General features: G+C 39.0%; 1 protein-coding gene across 5 annotated transcripts in view; it reads right to left on the reverse strand.

Annotated features, from left to right (window-relative positions):
• Positions 1-2,146: 2,146 nt before the first annotated feature.
• DCAF5 (DDB1 and CUL4 associated factor 5) overlaps positions 2,147-18,128 on the reverse strand; it is a 62,480-nt gene continuing 46,498 nt past the window's right edge. For all 5 annotated transcript variants that reach the window (XM_071558165.1, XM_071558167.1, XM_071558169.1 and 2 more), the window contains exons 8-9: positions 9,210-9,337; positions 2,147-4,040 (exon numbers count right to left, since the gene is read on the reverse strand). In XM_071558165.1, the coding sequence (XP_071414266.1) occupies positions 2,235-4,040; positions 9,210-9,337 (1,934 nt within the window). In that variant the 3' untranslated portion in view covers positions 2,147-2,234. The remainder of the gene's footprint in view (positions 4,041-9,209; positions 9,338-18,128) is intronic.

An 18,128-nucleotide genomic window follows, 5' to 3' on the forward strand; every position in this document is an offset into this window, starting at 1 on the left:
ATCTGGAAGCATTTATTCTGCTTTGAAAACAAACCAAAGGACCAGAAAGTGAGACACAAGCCATTTGAGAAAACACTGGGAAGAGATGACAATGTCAAAGGAGAGATGCTCATTCACCAAAAGTGATAGATGAGAAAATCTTCCAATGTAAAGAATTTAAAAAAAAACACACAAAAAAATTCTGACTCAGCAACCTCAAGATTTTGGCTAAAACCCCCAGCATTTACAATAAGATGTTTATATAACCAAGGAGAACAGTCCCATAGCGATCTTGATTGCAGTGTTGTAAAATACGAGTACAGAATTAATTTTTCAGTAAGGTAACAATATTTCAGAGTTTGCTCTTATTGCCACTTTTGCTTGTGTTTGCCAACACACCTTTGCCTTTCAGCCATCTTACATTCTTCTTAAATACTACATCATATGCTCAGTCCAAGTTCTCACTTGGCAAAGCAGAGTCAGTGGGGGCAGACAGCCTATGGCACACAGTAATTGTAAGACAATGTTTCAGGTCATGTTGTTCACTCTCCCTTCCACACCTTCTCTTCCAGCACCCCTTCTGAAATGCTCCCTTACTGTCAACATGGTTTAACAGGGCATCTTTCTACTTTCCCCAGCTACCAGGGATCTGCACATATGAAATAATTATTCTAGGACCAGTGCTCTACAGCAGAGTACTGCTGGATTTGTATCGAAAGTAAAAATGTCTTATTCCTTAAAATAAACTAATCCTTTCTCAGTACTGGACATGAAAGCCTTTCAAAATTACTGGGGTCAAAAGAAGCCTCTTTTTCTGTTGTCAGTACTGCAAGGCACATACATGTAGTTTTTATGTCCTTTATAGGTGGTTTGTTTTCCCTTCACACACTGACACCTCTTACCTGTTGCTAGGGAAGCAAGCACAACTCCACCAATTACAGCATGCCAGAACTGAGATGACTCACTACACACTCCATTGGAAGCAGTGCCCAGACAAGAAAGAACTCTGTCCACCTGAATGGTACTCAAGCCTATGGCAGCCAGAGCTATGCTCTTGTCCAGGTTCTCATTGCCAGAGTTGGAGACCCAGTCCCCTCATATGTGGGGACAGTTCTCTGAAGCTCTCCATTACATGCACAACTCTGTTGCATACATCTACCCATCTGCAATTTTAAATATTAACAGCACAGTGGTGGAAAACCAATCCTGATCTCCAATCCCAAATTGTTTTAAGCTTTGGGCTAAGAATAGTGCTAAAAAAGCAGTTTTCAGACTTTACCAAGTGTTACTGTTAACATGAATCAGTCACATTATGCATACTTCTGCTATTTTCTGTTTGGTCTACTGCTTCCCAAATGTAAGAACATGGAGGAAGAGAAGGGCATAGTCAAGATACATACCAGAACTCAGAGCCATATTCTTGATCATGATGATAATAATTGATCTCTATATGTTAAGATCACAGAAAGGCATGCAATGCTTGATTTTTAACAGCTCTTGGTTAGAATTAGGCCTACAGCATCTCTGTCTCTTGCCAAACAATCACATTTCAATATAGTGATGACACTGTGTTATTCAGTTCTTGTCTTTAAAAAACAACAAAACTGAATATCACCATAGGAACGGTCTAAAGTTTATTTTGGAAAGAGGCTCATTTCCTATAGCTTTTTTTGTTGGCATAAAAATAATGTCACTGAACTGTATCAGAAGCAAGTGCTTTATGATGTATCATCTTTAAAGACACCAGCCAGTTCTGAAAATATTCTCCCTAATGGTTGCATTTCTTTAGTTTCTGAAGCAGAATAAAGGGCCCAGAAAGGCTTCTTCCATGTTTTCCTTGACTAGAAACACACCCCCAAGCTACTACCAAAGTGATCTAATTCCATTCTTCAGCCTGCAATGTGTAGTGTCAGTGTGGAAAACTTCGTTAGAAAAACAATTAAAACTTACAGCAGTCATCCTGGTTGGCTGGCTGAACAAATGACACATGTTCACACAGGAATAATTCAGTCAACCATCTTAATAAGGATTTACTTTAAACAGAGCCTTGTATAGGTACACTACACTCAGTCTCGTTAAGGAGCAAGTTGGATTTTTATACAGCATGAACCACTGGCAATCTAAAACAGACCCACTTGAAGAATGGAATGGAGAATCAAACACAATGTTTCAGACTCAAGCTCTATGTGCCTTTAATACTTCCTTTTTCCTTTTCTTTTTGAGAGAGTGCACACTACGACAGACATTTGCATTTATCATGTTTTTAACTTCTTTTCTAAGGATGAACTCTCTGAATCTGCATCTTCCAACTCCGCTCTGTGTCTTTTCAGTCCTCCAAGAGATTGAGTGCTCTCACGGCCTGCAGGATGAAACTCAGCAGTATCCTCTCTTGTGCTCATATTGTAGCTGTTGGAGTCCTTTTCAGACAGGCAGCAGTCTTTGTGCAAGGTCACACCCACCTGTACAAGGTTGCCATTATCAGCATTTGAGTGCATCTGTAGTCCTTGTGTCACAGTCTCCTGCTCTCCAAAACTCTGTCCATTGTTGAAGCATGAAGGGTGAAGATGCAAGTGGCCGTTATTGTGGTTAACACAGGAAGGGTCGAGGCTCCTCTCCTCACTGTCATCAGTCTGGTTTCTGGAGCAGTGACCTGACATGCTACAGATGGTGACAGCAGAGAATGGAGGGACCAGTGAGTGATGGCTTGATGCTGGTTGACAGTTCTGACTATTTTTCTGTTCCACAAGTCCTGCAGTCTGAATGCAAGGTTCTTCAGTACAACTATTTAGCCCTTTGCAGTTAGCTTTTCCATTGAGCGTTTTAGTCTCAAAAGAATGCTCTATAGCTCCACTGATATTCTCTTCAGATGTGTTTTCTTGACTCTCCACCCGCCGATTGTCACACTCATGCGCTTGACCATTACTAGAATTTTCTATCATGCCACATTCTTTTAAAGTTTCTCTGTTGTGACTTTCAGCAGAAAGAGATGAGGAACTTGGAGGACCTACTGGACTTAAGCTCCTAGCATCTTCCTTAGTTAGCGAGCGTACTGCACTGTGCCTTCCACTGGTTCCTGGTTTCCCTTCATCGTTCTCGCCATCTCCTCTGGAGGATTCACCATCTTTACTAGCTGAATATGATATGTAAGAATAATGAAGCCATTTGTAAGCTTTGTAAATCTTTCTCTCCACTGATTCATTGTCTGAACAAGGAGACGTCCTTTCTTTAAGAACTTCTTTGTTGGCTGAACTCCTTTCTGGTGAAGAAGCTGGAGAAGAAGAAAGATCATCTACTTTGATCTGGGGGTAATCATATATGTCCTCACCTATGTAGGGGGCTACATTCTCTGTGTTAGTATTAGTCCTTTCCTCCTTTTGCACCTTCTGCCGGTGCCTCAGTGCATTGCGTTGCCTCATAGATGTGCGTCTTTCATTCAGTTCTTCTTCATCTTCTGTGCTGCTGCTGCTGCTGCTGGAACTGCTGGATTCATTCTCAGGACTCGGAGATGGCGGCCGTGGGAAAAGGTCTGTATCTAGTTCTGCCTCACAGGTATTGTCATCAGAGTCAGACTCATTGGAAAGGGCCAGGAGGCGTTTATCCTGATACTTTCTCAGTGCAGAGAGCCTCTGCTGACGGGAAGCCACATCTTCTCTGGCTGAAGGGGATGCAGTCGATCTTAAGGCCCTCAAGTTATAGGCAGTTTCATCAGACTCTTCAGTCACATGTGGTGGGGAGTGATGCAAGGAGGTGGAGGACTCTGACTCGCTGTAAGCAGAGCGTTCACTTACTCCTGCACGGAGCTGCAGGATTGTGCTCTCACTGAGATCACTGTCTGAATCAGAACTCCAGCCCTCGATCTCCCGGCGCACAAGAGAGTCAAAAAAGGCCATCATCCGTGGGTCCTCCTGGACTGACTGGTTGGCATAATCATGGGACAAACCACTACCACTGTTCAACACAAGACTGATGTACTCTTCATGAGTGTAGAGGCAACGTGAATCATCCTCAATTCTACCATCCAGGTCCCCTGTGCAGTCAGGCTGCTTGTAGGGACTCCAGATCTGTAACAGAAAATTAAAGAAGAAATACGTAAGTCTTTGAACTCATAAACTATTATAAGCATTTGAAATTGAACAGTAGCTCAAATACCCAGAACATCTGCAAGTTGCAGATTGTTTTTACTAATTTTTACTCCTCAGATCCATACTTACAAGTATTGCAAGAGGTGGGATTTTTGCTTTCCCTTTACAAATGTGTTTCTTCTGCATTTACTTCACCGATCCAGAACCTAAAAGCTCTCAGACTGCAAATTATCCATCATTTCAGTAATTTATTGTGTAATAATTTCTCCCAAATTGCAGGGCTCTGTTTTTATGTAATGGGGGATGCTTATTCACCAACAGTAAGAATAGTTTGTTGCCTACAATACAATCTTAGCACTAATGAAGGCAATCGTTTCCCAGGAAACTAGAGGTGCTAGTGCCAGTGGTGTAGAGTAACATCTCATCCAGCTGCATAGTCAGTCACACCCGATCAGCAGGCAAGTAGCTGAATGCATGACGATGAAAAGCAGAGCTGCACTACTCCCTTTAGGGAACAGTTATGAGGACAAGAAAGCATCCAACATCCTCTGAAGACACAGCAGCAGTTTTAATGGAGAAAGATGAAGAAGAGTTTTGCCGACAGCTACTTTTGAAGAGTAATGATTTCGCCAATAGCAACAGTCTTGACTGTGCTGTCCATCTAGCTCTCCCTCAGTTTTCCTGGTGTGAGAAGGAAAAACTAAAGGCTCTAAAGAAGATCCACCAATATCCCTGAGAAACTGGTAATCCATAGCAAAAATATTGGTTGGATCTCCTCACTTTTCTCAGTTTTACTCACAGGTTTGGGAGCAATGTGATTATGGCTTTTCATGGACAACCACTACCTCCTCGCTCTGGATCAATGGTTAATAGGACGAACAATGCCTTACCGTAAGCAGAGCCATTATGTAGTTTATCCACAACAATGCCCTACTGTTCTGCTTATAAAATATCTGATTTCAGTCATGCTTTAGTTTTACCACGCTAACAAGCTCAGAGAAAAAAATTCTGTGCCAGCTGTCTATACCAGGTTGGCCTTTTGCAATAAACTTTGGCAAAAACATCTAATTCTTTCCCCAACAGAAATTAATCAAGTTTTGTTCCAAGTAGATAAAACTGCTAATAGAAAAGTGTTTTGCATGTGTGAATGGGATAATCAGCAGTCATTTTACAGATGCCTAGTTAATGCATGCAACATAATCAGATACTACCATGACAAGCAGTACAAAAAAAGCCCAGGAGAATGCCAGTAATTATGTATTCACTGAGATTTTCAACAGTGCATAGTGAGGCTCTTCCCTTCCAGGATAGATTTGTTCACAGATAAAGAGAAGTCAAGGGAATTCAGGATGAATACCCATTTGTACAGGATCAGTTTACTCTGGACATTGATATCCCTACAATTTACATATTTTGCTATGAAGGAGTGCAAAGGCCTGCCAGAGTACCAAAAAGAAACCAGACTAAGAATCTATCCTTGGCAGAACTGGGAAGTCTTTAAACTGGCATCAACTGATCCAGTGCTCTTTGTGCACCTGAAATGGGCTTCTTTGTAAATAGGAGCCCATTGCCTTTTTCTCATCCTCTGGCTGATGCCATGATGAGGAATGATGTGAACAAACTGATGAAAATAAGTTGGCAAATCATCCCATTAAAGCAACAATCTATCAAGAAGTTCTTTCTCTGTCAGAAGATTAAGAAGCCGAATATTATTCACTGATGGCCCAAGCACAGATATAAAAATAGGAATAATAACAGAAAAGGGGAATACAAAATGGGTTCTCTACTTCAGCAGAGATGTTTCAGACAGCAGCTTTGAGTATTTTGTCCATGGTGCCAAACTCCGAAATTAAAAAAAAAATAGTTATGCCTATAGTGTAAGAATAATTAAAACCAACTATATTAGATTATCTGATTAGGCAGAGGCAGCTAGTCAAAATTACATTAATTTGTCACCATAGCAACATGTTCAAATAGACTTTGTTATCTCTGAAATACTGATGATTTTTAAACAAATGGGACCTACAACAGCTGAACTCAGTTACACAGTATGCATTTACAACACAAAACAGGATTTGTTTTTTAAAATCGTTATGCACTTCTTCTATTTTATCTTTCCTGGAACAGCCTTCTAACTGCAGAATTCTCTGTGGCCTTCCTATAAGCCCCACATATCGGAGGGAATGCCTCATTCATTTCTCTGGCAATGTAATCTGTTTTCCTGCCAGTACATCCCAATGTCTTGCACAATCAGGGGAAAGTGGCATTTTTCTGTTTTATATTGCTTTTGCCCTCATGGTGAATGCTTGCTGCAAATGATAATTTTAGTTCACAGCTGTGCTTTTTGATACAATTTTACTGAGGTTCAGGTTTCTGAAATGGAGAGCAATGAGCAATTCATCTGTGTTGATATGTCCAGCACACAACGACTGGATCAAGGCTTTTAGTGTCATTTATTAATTAACTTCTTGAGTCTTGTTTGTTGTCCTAGCAGAAATCAAAACCTATTGACTGATTTACTGAATTGTATTCTTGTGGGTGCTTTACAACAAAGTAAAACTAAAGCAAAAAAATGCCACAACCACAGAAGTCAAAGCCAATCTTGTGAATACTAGTCTTTTCTACAGAGCTACACCTGAGATGAACTTGTATCCCGTTTGCAATCAGCATTAAAATAGCAAGTGTGTTGGCAGAAGCACATGGATTTATTGAATGGCTTGTCTGTATTATGCCTTGATGCTGATTAGTTTCTCCCTTCTTGAAGTACTAAATTTATGCCAGCTAGTCTAAAAGTTAATAGCTCAGACAAACAAGTACTTTCATCCACATTTTTACTTCATCCCGAAGTTTCTACAATTGAGGGAATGGAATATCAACCAACCACAGTGAAGTTACCTTCTGTGATTTAATTCCAGAAAGGGTTTCAAAGACATTTCAAGAATAGTAAAAGAAAGGACATTTCTTAAGAAACTCATTAAAACAAATAAAAATAAGAAAATATAAAAACTCTAACTACGATTTTTATTTCTGTCTCTTCCTCTCATCATCTCAACCTCTCTGAGCAAGCACATCAAGCATTTATATGAGGGAAAGAAAGACAGCCATGCAAGGGAAGGACTTGTGTTCCCAGCTGGTTTTAATGTGGTAAATGGCCCCTCAGAACTACTAGCTCTGTTTTTCCTGTTTTGCCCTTCTGCTAGTGGGAGTTACTAGTCTCCAGCCCATCTGTAGAAGTAGCTGGAATAAAAAAGAAACAGGCATTGTATGGTCACCCGCACACTGCTGTTCACTAAAACAGTAACTTCAAAGAGTGAAGTCATGCAGATCAGAGAAGATATGAGCACTAAAACAATCTGATCCCCAAACAAGGCACATTGCAAGCTGAGACAAAAGGACCTACAAAAAAAGGGTAAGAAGTTCTGGCTTGTTAATAAACTTAATACATTAAACACCATTCTCTTAAGTTGTTTCCAGCTTCCAATATTTGGGAATTCAGTTCCGCCAAAGCAGCTACACGAGTTCCATGGCACATACTGTGACACACCAGGTGTTCTCTTCTAAGGAAGCATTGAAGCAGAGGTGTCTTTGAAAGAGTTACACAACCTGTGACTGGAGCCTTAATTGAACTAACCTTTTAAACACTAGGCAAAAAAATGCGCTGCCAAAACCCTAGCAGAAGTACACAAAAGCAACACAGGCAGTGTTTATACCAACGCTAATTCAACAGTCTAAGCACACTCATGCAGGAAAGATCCACAGGGCGAAGGGTCAGCAGATCTAAAATCTGAAAGGGACAATTCAGGCTGCGTGAATCAAGGTCCCAAAGCCAAAAAAAATGCCTCTAGCAAAACTGTTGTTGAACAGCAGCAGTTTGACTGCTTGGAAACTGAAAAATCAATGAGCTGCTAAGACTGTTCAAAGCACTTTTGTTCAAAGCCTGTATTTAATAGATTTGTGATCAAACCTGTCAGGCAGACAGAGATGAAGAAAAAAGTAGAAAAGCAAACTAAAGTACCAATGGAAGACAGAAGAGAAGGAAAGCTGAACTACAGTCAGAACCCAAACACTGATAGTAGCTGTAATGCAAATGATGCAGCTGGCATTGGGCCATAGTCCTAGGATTTTGGGCCAGTTCTGCTCCTTAAGTTGCATATCACTAAAACACTCCTTGCAGGACAAATTCAATCAGTCAACTTGTAGCTGACTAAAGCATTTACTAGTATTCTAACCACTTTATTTCTAGCCATGTGCAGGTAAGATTTTTATGAAGTCATTCAATAAATAGAAGCAGCAGCAGTTCTTATAATCCAGCTTCAAAATTAAACAGTTATGGCTTCTTTCATCTTCTTGATGGACCTAAATTATAGCAAAATATCTATGGCAGCAGAATGCAAATTACATTAGTAATTCATATTCATAATCTTTTGCCTTCCCACTCTCACATAACATAAAGGTTTCTGCCTTGCTCACACAATATTGACTGTCTGTCTTTGAGGAAACAAAGTTTCAAAATCTAATGAAGTATCTTACTTCTTTCCATTCCACAGAAAAAGAAAAGCAAAAACTTCCTAAAAATACTGTGCATTTTTAAAGGATGCAGAAAAGACATATTGTGCAAGGTATTATGAGTCCTGTTTCCTCTGGAAGAAGAGGAACAACAGAAAAGTTAAGGTGAATTGATTCAATGAACAAATATATACAAAAATTATAGAAGGGTTCCTGAGGTACTATTTGAGCCAAATTCAGCTGGGTTAGGCCACACTAAGGTTCAGCAGTATTCTTTGGAGATATTTTTATTAAATTTTAGACCAGAGTATCAGAAGCCATAGGGGATCATGTTACAGCTCTGATCAAACTCTCCAAGGACTGTTTGCATGATACTTCAGTTATGTATGGAACTAAACTGGAGAAAAATTCCTTTTTCAAGGTACAAGGCCAGAAAATTCTAATCTTATCCCTTATCTCTGAAATCTTTAAAATTCATACGAAGTTGAAAGTTGAAAGTATTGGTTTAGGCAGCAAATGAGACATTTTATAAATGAATAAGAAAAGAAGACAGGACGGATGTGGAAAAGAATGACACTAATCAAAACAAAGCATTTCTTCCTGAAACTATGAAACAACACATTTTCTGATAACTAATCTTACCTTTATAATCTTTTCAACACCAGAAGAACAGATCATGTAAGTATGAGGATTAAACCGGACTTGGTTTACAATTGACCGATGACCTTTCAATACCATAAAAGCACCATTGACGACCCTGCCAATGCCACCTAGGGGAAAACAAGCACACATGGACATGAGTAATTACATCTTCCTATTACTTTCATTCATAATCATTTAAAATCATACTGTATTTGAGAATACCTTTCAGCTTTATTTTGCTATACTTTAAGGCCTGTGTTAGCTGCAGAATTTCAATTTCATGAGCAATGCCCCTGTGAAAAAACACAAGTTTGCTGAAAAGCATCCTTCCTGCAAATTAGGACTTGGAGGCTCACTTTGGTTCATATAAACAAACAACGAAGGTTTTTGACCTAACAAGACAAGTATGTGGATAAGAACAACATACAAAATGAACTCACCAGTGAAACTGCAGTGCCTGAGGCATGACACAACTCACAGTGTGTAAATTTGAAGCAGAGACAAATAAAGCGGTTGACTTTTATAGCTATACTACTTTTCAAATTTATTTTTTAAATCAGCAATGAATTATAGTCACAGTTGGCCCTAGTCTGATGGGTAGGAGGGACCTGAAATAGCACTTCTGAACAGTGGGTTATATCATTCTTTGTCACAAGGCAGTGAATTAGTCAAAGTGGAATGCTTTTGTGCTAGTGGTAAAACTCAAAACAGAAGGCAATTAACTTTTCTGCTTGGTCATGGACTCTTACTAGGTCTGCTGACGAAAGCAAGGAACTGTCACACAGTGATTTTTTTATATTCATAGATTTGCAAAATTAAAGCTACAAATTATTGGAAAGTACACCTGTATACCTGAATAAATAAGTGTCCATTAACATGCTATGATTAAACATCTTCAGTGAAAGAAAGCAAAACTTTTAGAAGATGGGAAATAAAAACTGACAACCACTTCAGAGGAAAAACACCTTGTTATTTACACTTGAAAGGGTGTAAGGACATCTTACAGAAAGTCAAAATAATTTCATTAGCTTCTGTGCAACTTGGAGTCATCTTTACACTCAACAAACTTTATGATCTTCTTGTGAAGATGGTTGCCACCCTCCTTTGACCCCAACAGGGGCTCTTCCAGCTGAAACAGCTGCTGGTTTAAGCTGTATGTTGAAAAATTTGTCTTCCAAAAGAGAGCCAGAGTTCTCCTGTAATTTTTCCTTTAGGAAATGTGCATTAACAGTGAAGAGAAGTAAGATAAAAGAGCCAAGGAAAAAAACAAACAAAAAACCAAAACCAAGAAAACACACAACCCTCCCAACAAAACAAAACCCAAACAAACAAATAAAAAACCCCAAATACACAACACTCCTGTATCACCGCCCATTATTAGGTTACATAAATGATGAAAAGAACTGCAGCTAATGACCTTGTGTTCAGCCCTTCTCTTAGAAAAAATGCTCTATCCCTTCCACTCATTATAACTACACCCTGAAGAGCAGACTGATGTGTAACATGGAGTACAAACCATGATAAAGATTTAAAAATAAGTTGTCAACCAACTCCTTAAAAATCTGGAGACAGATCTCTTATGCTCCCAGAAAGTGTACTGTTTGCATAATTTTTGCAGACCAAACTGTAGCTTCATGGAACTTTGGGATAGAAAGATAACGTGCCTGAAAAGGGGAAAAGTGATGGCGAGTAACTCCAAGGACCAAAACACACGACCATTTTAAAGACTGTATATAGAATGACATCTCACTTAAAACTAAGAAAATTTGACATGGAGACTATCACTAGATAGTTAACTTCTAAATACGTTCATTGCACCGAAACTGTGCTACCTGGAGCATTTCTCTTATTTGGGTACATTCGTGTTTTCTGTGAAGGTTCAGAGATACTTTCTGCCTTAAGCCACTGGAGCAAGATTTCACCAGTGTAAGTAAATTTGCATCTGTACATTAAGTAGAGGTTAGCCATAAGCTGCTCAAATTCCTGAGGTTATCTTCCCTTTTCTGCATGCAATAGGTTCTATTCCTTTTTGCTGTCTTCACTTGAAATAGTATTTTCATTTGCATTGTTTCAGCAGAATTGAGCTCTGCTATCCCAACAACCCTCAAATTTTGCTTTTGAGATTTGGAGGTTTTTTAGGGACAGGGGGTGTTATTTGTTTGCTTTTAAATTTAGTGGCATGCACAGGTCCTGCAATTCTTTTAGTGTGGCAGCTTTTATATTCTGAGCTGCTAACATATCCATAAGCAGCATTTATTGAGAAGTCATTAGCTTACAACTATGTTATTAATAATATATAAAAAATAAATCTTAAAATCTTCAGAGGCTGATTGTGCCAATTTTAGAAGGTTTCTAATTTTATAATCTCTAATGACTGGAGGAAAGGGATGGATAAGTACTAGCAAATTTTTGCAATACCACCCAAAAACTGCTATGCTTAAAGACAGTCCTGAGTAGTGGTTTAGTGTTTTAGCTGTGCTGGTTAATTGGCTTTTTGGTCTGCTTTCATTTGATACACAAAATGAAATGTTCAGAAAGTTCCTCTCCATTTACACCCTGCAAATAAGTGTTCCGAAGAGGAGCAATATAAAAATGTCAAAAAATTCTTTAAGTAATGTCCTACTATGATATCTGACTGGCTGAAAGAAATAACTTATGAGAGCCTAAATCTCAATTTTAAAACAGATTTCCCGTACATGTTTGACAAGAATACCATGGCAACACAAGGCCTATCTACAGGCTCCCATACAGATAGAAGGAAGGAATAATACAATACTTTGAAATAGCTGGTGTCTACTGAGTTGCCAAAGTGACTACTTATTGCTTTATTATTTTATGTTTTAAATGTTGGGCTAATTAAATACCTCTTAATTACATGGTTTTGTAAATATTTATGTGAATGAGTTGACATTTGACATATTGAGAACATGTTGGATGGTACATTGCAACACATTTTAAAAAACTCAAGTTAATTGTGATGGAGTGAGATGTTTGGCTACTATCCAACTTCCTCTGCACAAGTTCTACAGCATGAAGCAGTGCTTAAAAAATGCAGAATTATTTGAAGGATAAGGAAAAACCAAAAGTGACAGATTATTGGGAAAAGTGCTCTAGTGCAGAAATCCTGTAAGAATCTCTAAACTAATGGAAGATGCATTGTACCAAACATTAAAAAACCCTGTCAAAATGCCAGAGAACTTGCTAGGATAAGGAACTATCCTCCACTGGCTCCGTAACAGAGGAATTAAATTACCTCATTAATAAGTCCTTTCTGTCTAGGACACTGAAAAAGAAGTTCCACTGTTTGTTCATATAAGGTAGAAAGACATTCCACAGCCTGTAGCATAACTTCATACAAGCCTTGTGAATTACTCAAAGTGCTGAAAACTCATGAGAAGAACCAGATATTTGCAGCTGCTGCCAGTATGCCACATAGCATACCATTCCACCATAGTACTTGGCACTACACTAGTAGCTCATTTAAAATTAATTTAATTTTCATTAGTAATAATCCAGGACACATTTAGACCATAGGGCACTGCTTTGCATTTGAATCCTATGAGGTAATGATGTGCTAACAAAGAGAGATACTGTAGTTTGGAAAGCAAATGCACCAGCACAATGCAAGCAAATATGCAAAGTATATACAGCTTCTGCCTTCAGTGCAGCAGATCATGTTTAGACCCCTTAAAAGTCTCTCTCTGGTCACACACACACCTGTGTTTCTCTTGTACAATGGATGCCAGCAGACAGCTTTGCTCCTCAGTGACCCATCTGCAGAGAAGCTGGAATTAAAGACGTGCACTTCATCCCTGAGACCACAGGGTCCTGCACCATACCTTCTACTAAGATTATATCTGTCTCCAGCTCTGGCAGCAGCCAGAGCAACTTCAAGTTTCTCAGCAGCACAGGAAAACCTGACTGTGGTCACATCAAATATGGGATGAGAACAGCAAGGGATGGCCAAGATCTCTTCTCCTCTCAGTGTGGTACTAGGAGACACCACAAGTACCAAATGTCCCTTCTTAAGAAAGAAGCTCCAATTCTATTTGCAGACTGCTTCCTTTGTCACCTTTAAATATCCTCTTCACCTCTCAGGCCAGGTGAAAGGATCAGCATAGTCTTGGAAAGCTTTAGTGAAAGCACAGGGAGCAACAGGTTGACATCAGCACCTGCCTCAGACAATATGCTCTTCCAGCCAATCAACCACTTTGCCTGGCCTGTGCCTAGAACCAGCCCTCAGTGGTCTTGTACGTCTGTGGAGGTTCCAAAAGCCAAAGGGAAAAGTCATATTTAAACATTTGAAGACTATGTAGAAAGCTCTAGTGGTAGCAGCTATTTTTGGATGTGTATCTTCTTCCTTGTTTTGCTGCTTCTAAACATGTGCCATATCTATCTACACCTTATGTGTAACCAACCCTCTCACTGTCGTTATCACCAGTACAGTTGAACAACAATATGAAAGCTAAGACAAAAATACTATAGAAATAAACTTTGGCACACCCCTTCCAATCTGTTCCCCTTCCTAGTCTGAAAGACATTACTTTTTCTGTGTGCTTAATTGTATAGGTCACAATGGTTTTCACAATGTTATTGTAGCAATGCAAACCATCACCAACAACTATGCTTTCAGAACATAACAGAAATAAAGTAAGTGAAATTATCATATAACTGGTAACTGTTTGCTTGGGGTTTATTTTTTGTTGGTTGTTTGAATTTTTTTTTGTTTGGTTTTGGGTTTTTTTAATAGAGATACAAAAACTGCTTGCCTGTGGATTTCTTCTGTCCTGGTAGATGCAAACGCATTCAGTACAATGAAGAGGAAGGAGCTTTGGTACAATCAGATGGCTGAGCTTTGGTACAAACAGATGGCTAGGGACTAAAGTTTCTCTAGCCTCTGTCAGTGATCAGTGTTATTTTCCATTCCTAAATTAAACATTAAACATGGTAGGGCTGGTGAGAGAATCAGTCATGGATGCTGAATCTCCTTCCACTTGTCTACAGCACGCTAAAGAACCCAACACTGCCTTGTTTTCTGACAGATGCCATCTAGCCAGTATGTTCTGTGGGTCTGTGGTGTTATTACAACCTGCATGACACAGAAACCAGTCTCAATCTCACTGAATACAAGAACCTTTTCTATAATGCCCCATCACTCACTTGCTGTGTTAATCAAACTGTTCCTTAGCACGCTATGGTCAAAGAGAGACAAACTACCATTCTGAAAGTAAACCAGTATAGGTTCCAAGACCACACCACGGAAGAGTCAAATTAAAAAAAAAAATACAAACCTTCCAGAGTATGCTCCTAATTGGGTCAGATGGCTTTCCTAAGCCCCAAACCAGCTAGTATGCATATATGCATATGTGCCTACATATAAAATATCTCAAAAGTAGCTAAAGACATTAAGAAACACTAAATTATTTGTTATTTGTCTTCACTTATCAGCCTGCAACTTTGAGAACTGAAACCACAATCTGCCTCCAATGAAATAACCTTGTTCAAATATTGTGAAAAGATCTATTACTGGATTCTGAAGTGTCTGCATTTTACAAAGACCAAGGAAGAGGAAAAAAAGGAAGAAAAATTGCATCAGTTCTGCTGAAAATTTATGCAATTAGTTTAGTAACTAGACCACAATTACAGGTCCTTTCTTGCTTGGAGTTACAGTCAAAGACTGAACTAAAAAGAGATTTTGAAACACAGGTTGCTGTTCTGATTTAGTGACAGTCTGTTCAAATAAACTAAAGGATCCCAACTGCCTTCTCAATCAGAAATAAATACTGTATCCTTCATACAGCACCTTTGAGCAGTATTTCAAAAGCAAGAGACAAGCTCTCAGTTGCATAGATGATTCAGTGTAGTGAGTGAGGAATGTAAATTCCATTTTGCAAAACAGTCTACTAAGCCCTCTATTACCCCACAAGACATGTCAGGTTCTGTCTTTAACAGGGGTTCCTTACCAGTTTGTTTATAGGAGTTAGGTTTAAATAATGCCTGAAGTGCTTATATGCTAACAGGCTTGCTGGGCAGGTCATGTAGGACTGATGTCTCTTCTCACTTCCAGCCTGCCTTGGAGTCAAGTAAAAGCTCTGGAAACTCAGGACTGGTTTTCTTCTGCCAGACTAATGTATTAACTTTGCTAGAAGCTGCCTCTGAAGAAAACTGGTGTACTTTAAAGAATTACTTGAAAGGAGAAACTGGTTAAGAAATTCACCAAACATTTGGCAATTACTTCTGAAGCTCAGCGGAAAGATGGATGGTACTTGGATGGAGAATAAAGTGGAAAAATGAGCCAACTATTCCATCTTTAAGAAACCACAAGAAGAGGTAGAAAAGCAACCAAGCTTCTGACATAGGAAATCCCAGTGTATTCAGAACAATTTGAGACTGTGGAGGGAGACAATAAAACTCTTCAACTGAACAGCTTCCTAAGCAGTTTAGGAAATACCTGTTTTTCACAGATTGCTCTGCCCAAAAGTAAATCCTGTCTAATAATTGGACCAAACAAAACTGCTGGTGGTTTCCAGGTGAGTGGGAACAATTTAATGCAACCTACTGGGAGGACACCTCTAAATTATGACTGTTTGCAAAAAAACCCCAAACAAACAAAGAAAAAAACCCCAAACCAACAAAAAACCCAGCAGAATTTGTTCCATTCCCCTGGCAAAATACCAACACAGGTAACCATGTTCCTCCAACTTGAAACATGTTTGGAATTGTCTGACTCATGAGTGCCTTCACACTTCATCTTTTGTGCACTAATGTTGCAAACCATTAGATAGCCAGTACTTGGTGCACCTGTACCTAAGTGGAATAATCCATTCCAGAGTTATTGTCAAGGATGCAGCTTTCCAAAATTATACATGTTTGCAAAAAGCTCAGTATTTACAAATAACTGATACAATTTAAGGGAGTTGTATCGTAAATATTTATAGCAACACAATGTCTGAATCCAACCGGAAGACAGAAATCAGAGAGATATTTTTATTTAAAATACCAACCAATGATACAGGACATTACATCATCCTGTCTAGTTTGTAGACTATTTTAAGCGAAATACCACATTCCACCCTCTCAGATCACGGACCCAAAGGCACTCCTATTTTAGCTAGAACTAAGAACAAGAAGTTTTCCAGTGAAGCAAAAGCCTTCCAAAGTCTTCACATCCCTACAGCGAGACTCTCCAGGTAGTAAGCACAGCGACATCTCCATCTGACAATTATTCTCAACAACAGCATGAGATTTAAGAAAAGACATTTCATCACATTCAAAACAGGCACAGCCCTTCAGAAGAGCTGAATAAAGAAAAGAAGAGCCTCAATGAGCCTATCACTGGTGATTGGGATGGCAAATGAGTTATTTGCCACAGGAACAGAATCTGTAGGTCTAACAAAGCTCTTGAGTTTTGCTAAAATGTTTCAAAAAGTGAACTGCTCAAGTTACAAGACACACACGTTCCTACTACTGGAGCTTCTGATTCATTAAGCAACCTCTGAGGGCAACTGATATTAAGTAACTAATTTTGTAACTGAAATGTTGCAAGTGTACAGACACCCTTCCTGAAGTTACAAGAACCAGAAACCAGTAAACTGAGCAAAAGAAATAAGGCATTGTTTTGTGGTTAATCGCATATTAAATTATAATTATTTTATTAAAATATATCAGCTATTTATAAATAGCAACTTTTTTTGCAAGTATATATCTTTGTTACAGAGCTGCATCCTTAACAACTCTGAAATAGATTATTTTGCTGAAGTATAGGTGCAACAAATACCAGCTATCACTCTCTGCGCCAAAGTCCCAGATAAAAAGTTTGTCATTTGCAGATGTCTGGGAAAAAAGCTCTCGAGAGCATCACAGCCGTATAAACAAAATCTCCAATCCAGAATTTACAGAGGAAGTCAGGACAAGTATAGTAACATGCACAAAATGTAATTCTACAGTCCACACAATAAAACTTACAGATAGAAAACTAGTTTAAATGTATGTAGTGTTTGCTTAACTAAGAGGAAAAATCCATAAGTAGTAGGAAAACCATGTCAAATGTAAAAGAAAATCACATAAACTAAAAAGAAGGCAGGTGGGTATCTCTATAAACTCTATACAAAGAGAGAAGGGTAAGCTACTGGTATATTCTGCAGGACTATCTCCAGGACTGCAACATGAAATGTTGATTAAATAAGCAAACCTCTCAAAATTAAAATAGTATTTTCCTCAAAACCCTGCCATTAATCAAATCTTTCAGAGGCTAGTCATCCTCTCAGCTGTGGATTACACAGCTATGATTAATAGCCTTTGAAAATTAAACAAAATATTTTCATTTTACCTCTAACCCAGCTTGTAATTTGTTCTCACTATTGCTAAAGCACCCAAGACCATAGGATAGTGCTCAGTTGTACTTAATACCACTAAACCATACAGTTTAAACTTCTAGAGCCATTAAAAATAGAAACCCTAGTACATTTTCACGAGTCTTGACTCTCAATTAAGATTTAACGCCCTTCCAAAAGTCCAGTTATTTGTTCCAACAGAAAAGAGATGCTGACATTGTATGGCTTAGAGAGTCATTTGCCAAACCCTACCCAGGACTAGATCATATCAAATTAGGCACTGACCAATTGTGGCATCACCAACACTACATTACATCCCCCGCCACGTTTTTGCTTTTCCTTCCTCTGACACCTCTCTCCTGTACTTTCACACAGAGGTGTGCTAGTGCTATTTGCTCAGCATGTCTGCCCCAGCGTGGGAATGGGTCAGAAGTGAGCTAAAGAGGCCATTTACACCAGCTGATAGTGCTTCTCCTACCAGAAAGTAAAAAAGCATAACTTCTCTGCCTTGGAAATCATGGGAGGATCTTAGTGTAAAAGGAAAGAGAGGGGAAGGGAGGCCGATGTGCTGGAGCTGTGAGGAGAG

This window comes from Pithys albifrons, chromosome 6, assembly GCF_047495875.1.
Source record: "Pithys albifrons albifrons isolate INPA30051 chromosome 6, PitAlb_v1, whole genome shotgun sequence".
In the NCBI taxonomy this organism is placed as follows: domain Eukaryota; kingdom Metazoa; phylum Chordata; class Aves; order Passeriformes; family Thamnophilidae; genus Pithys; species Pithys albifrons.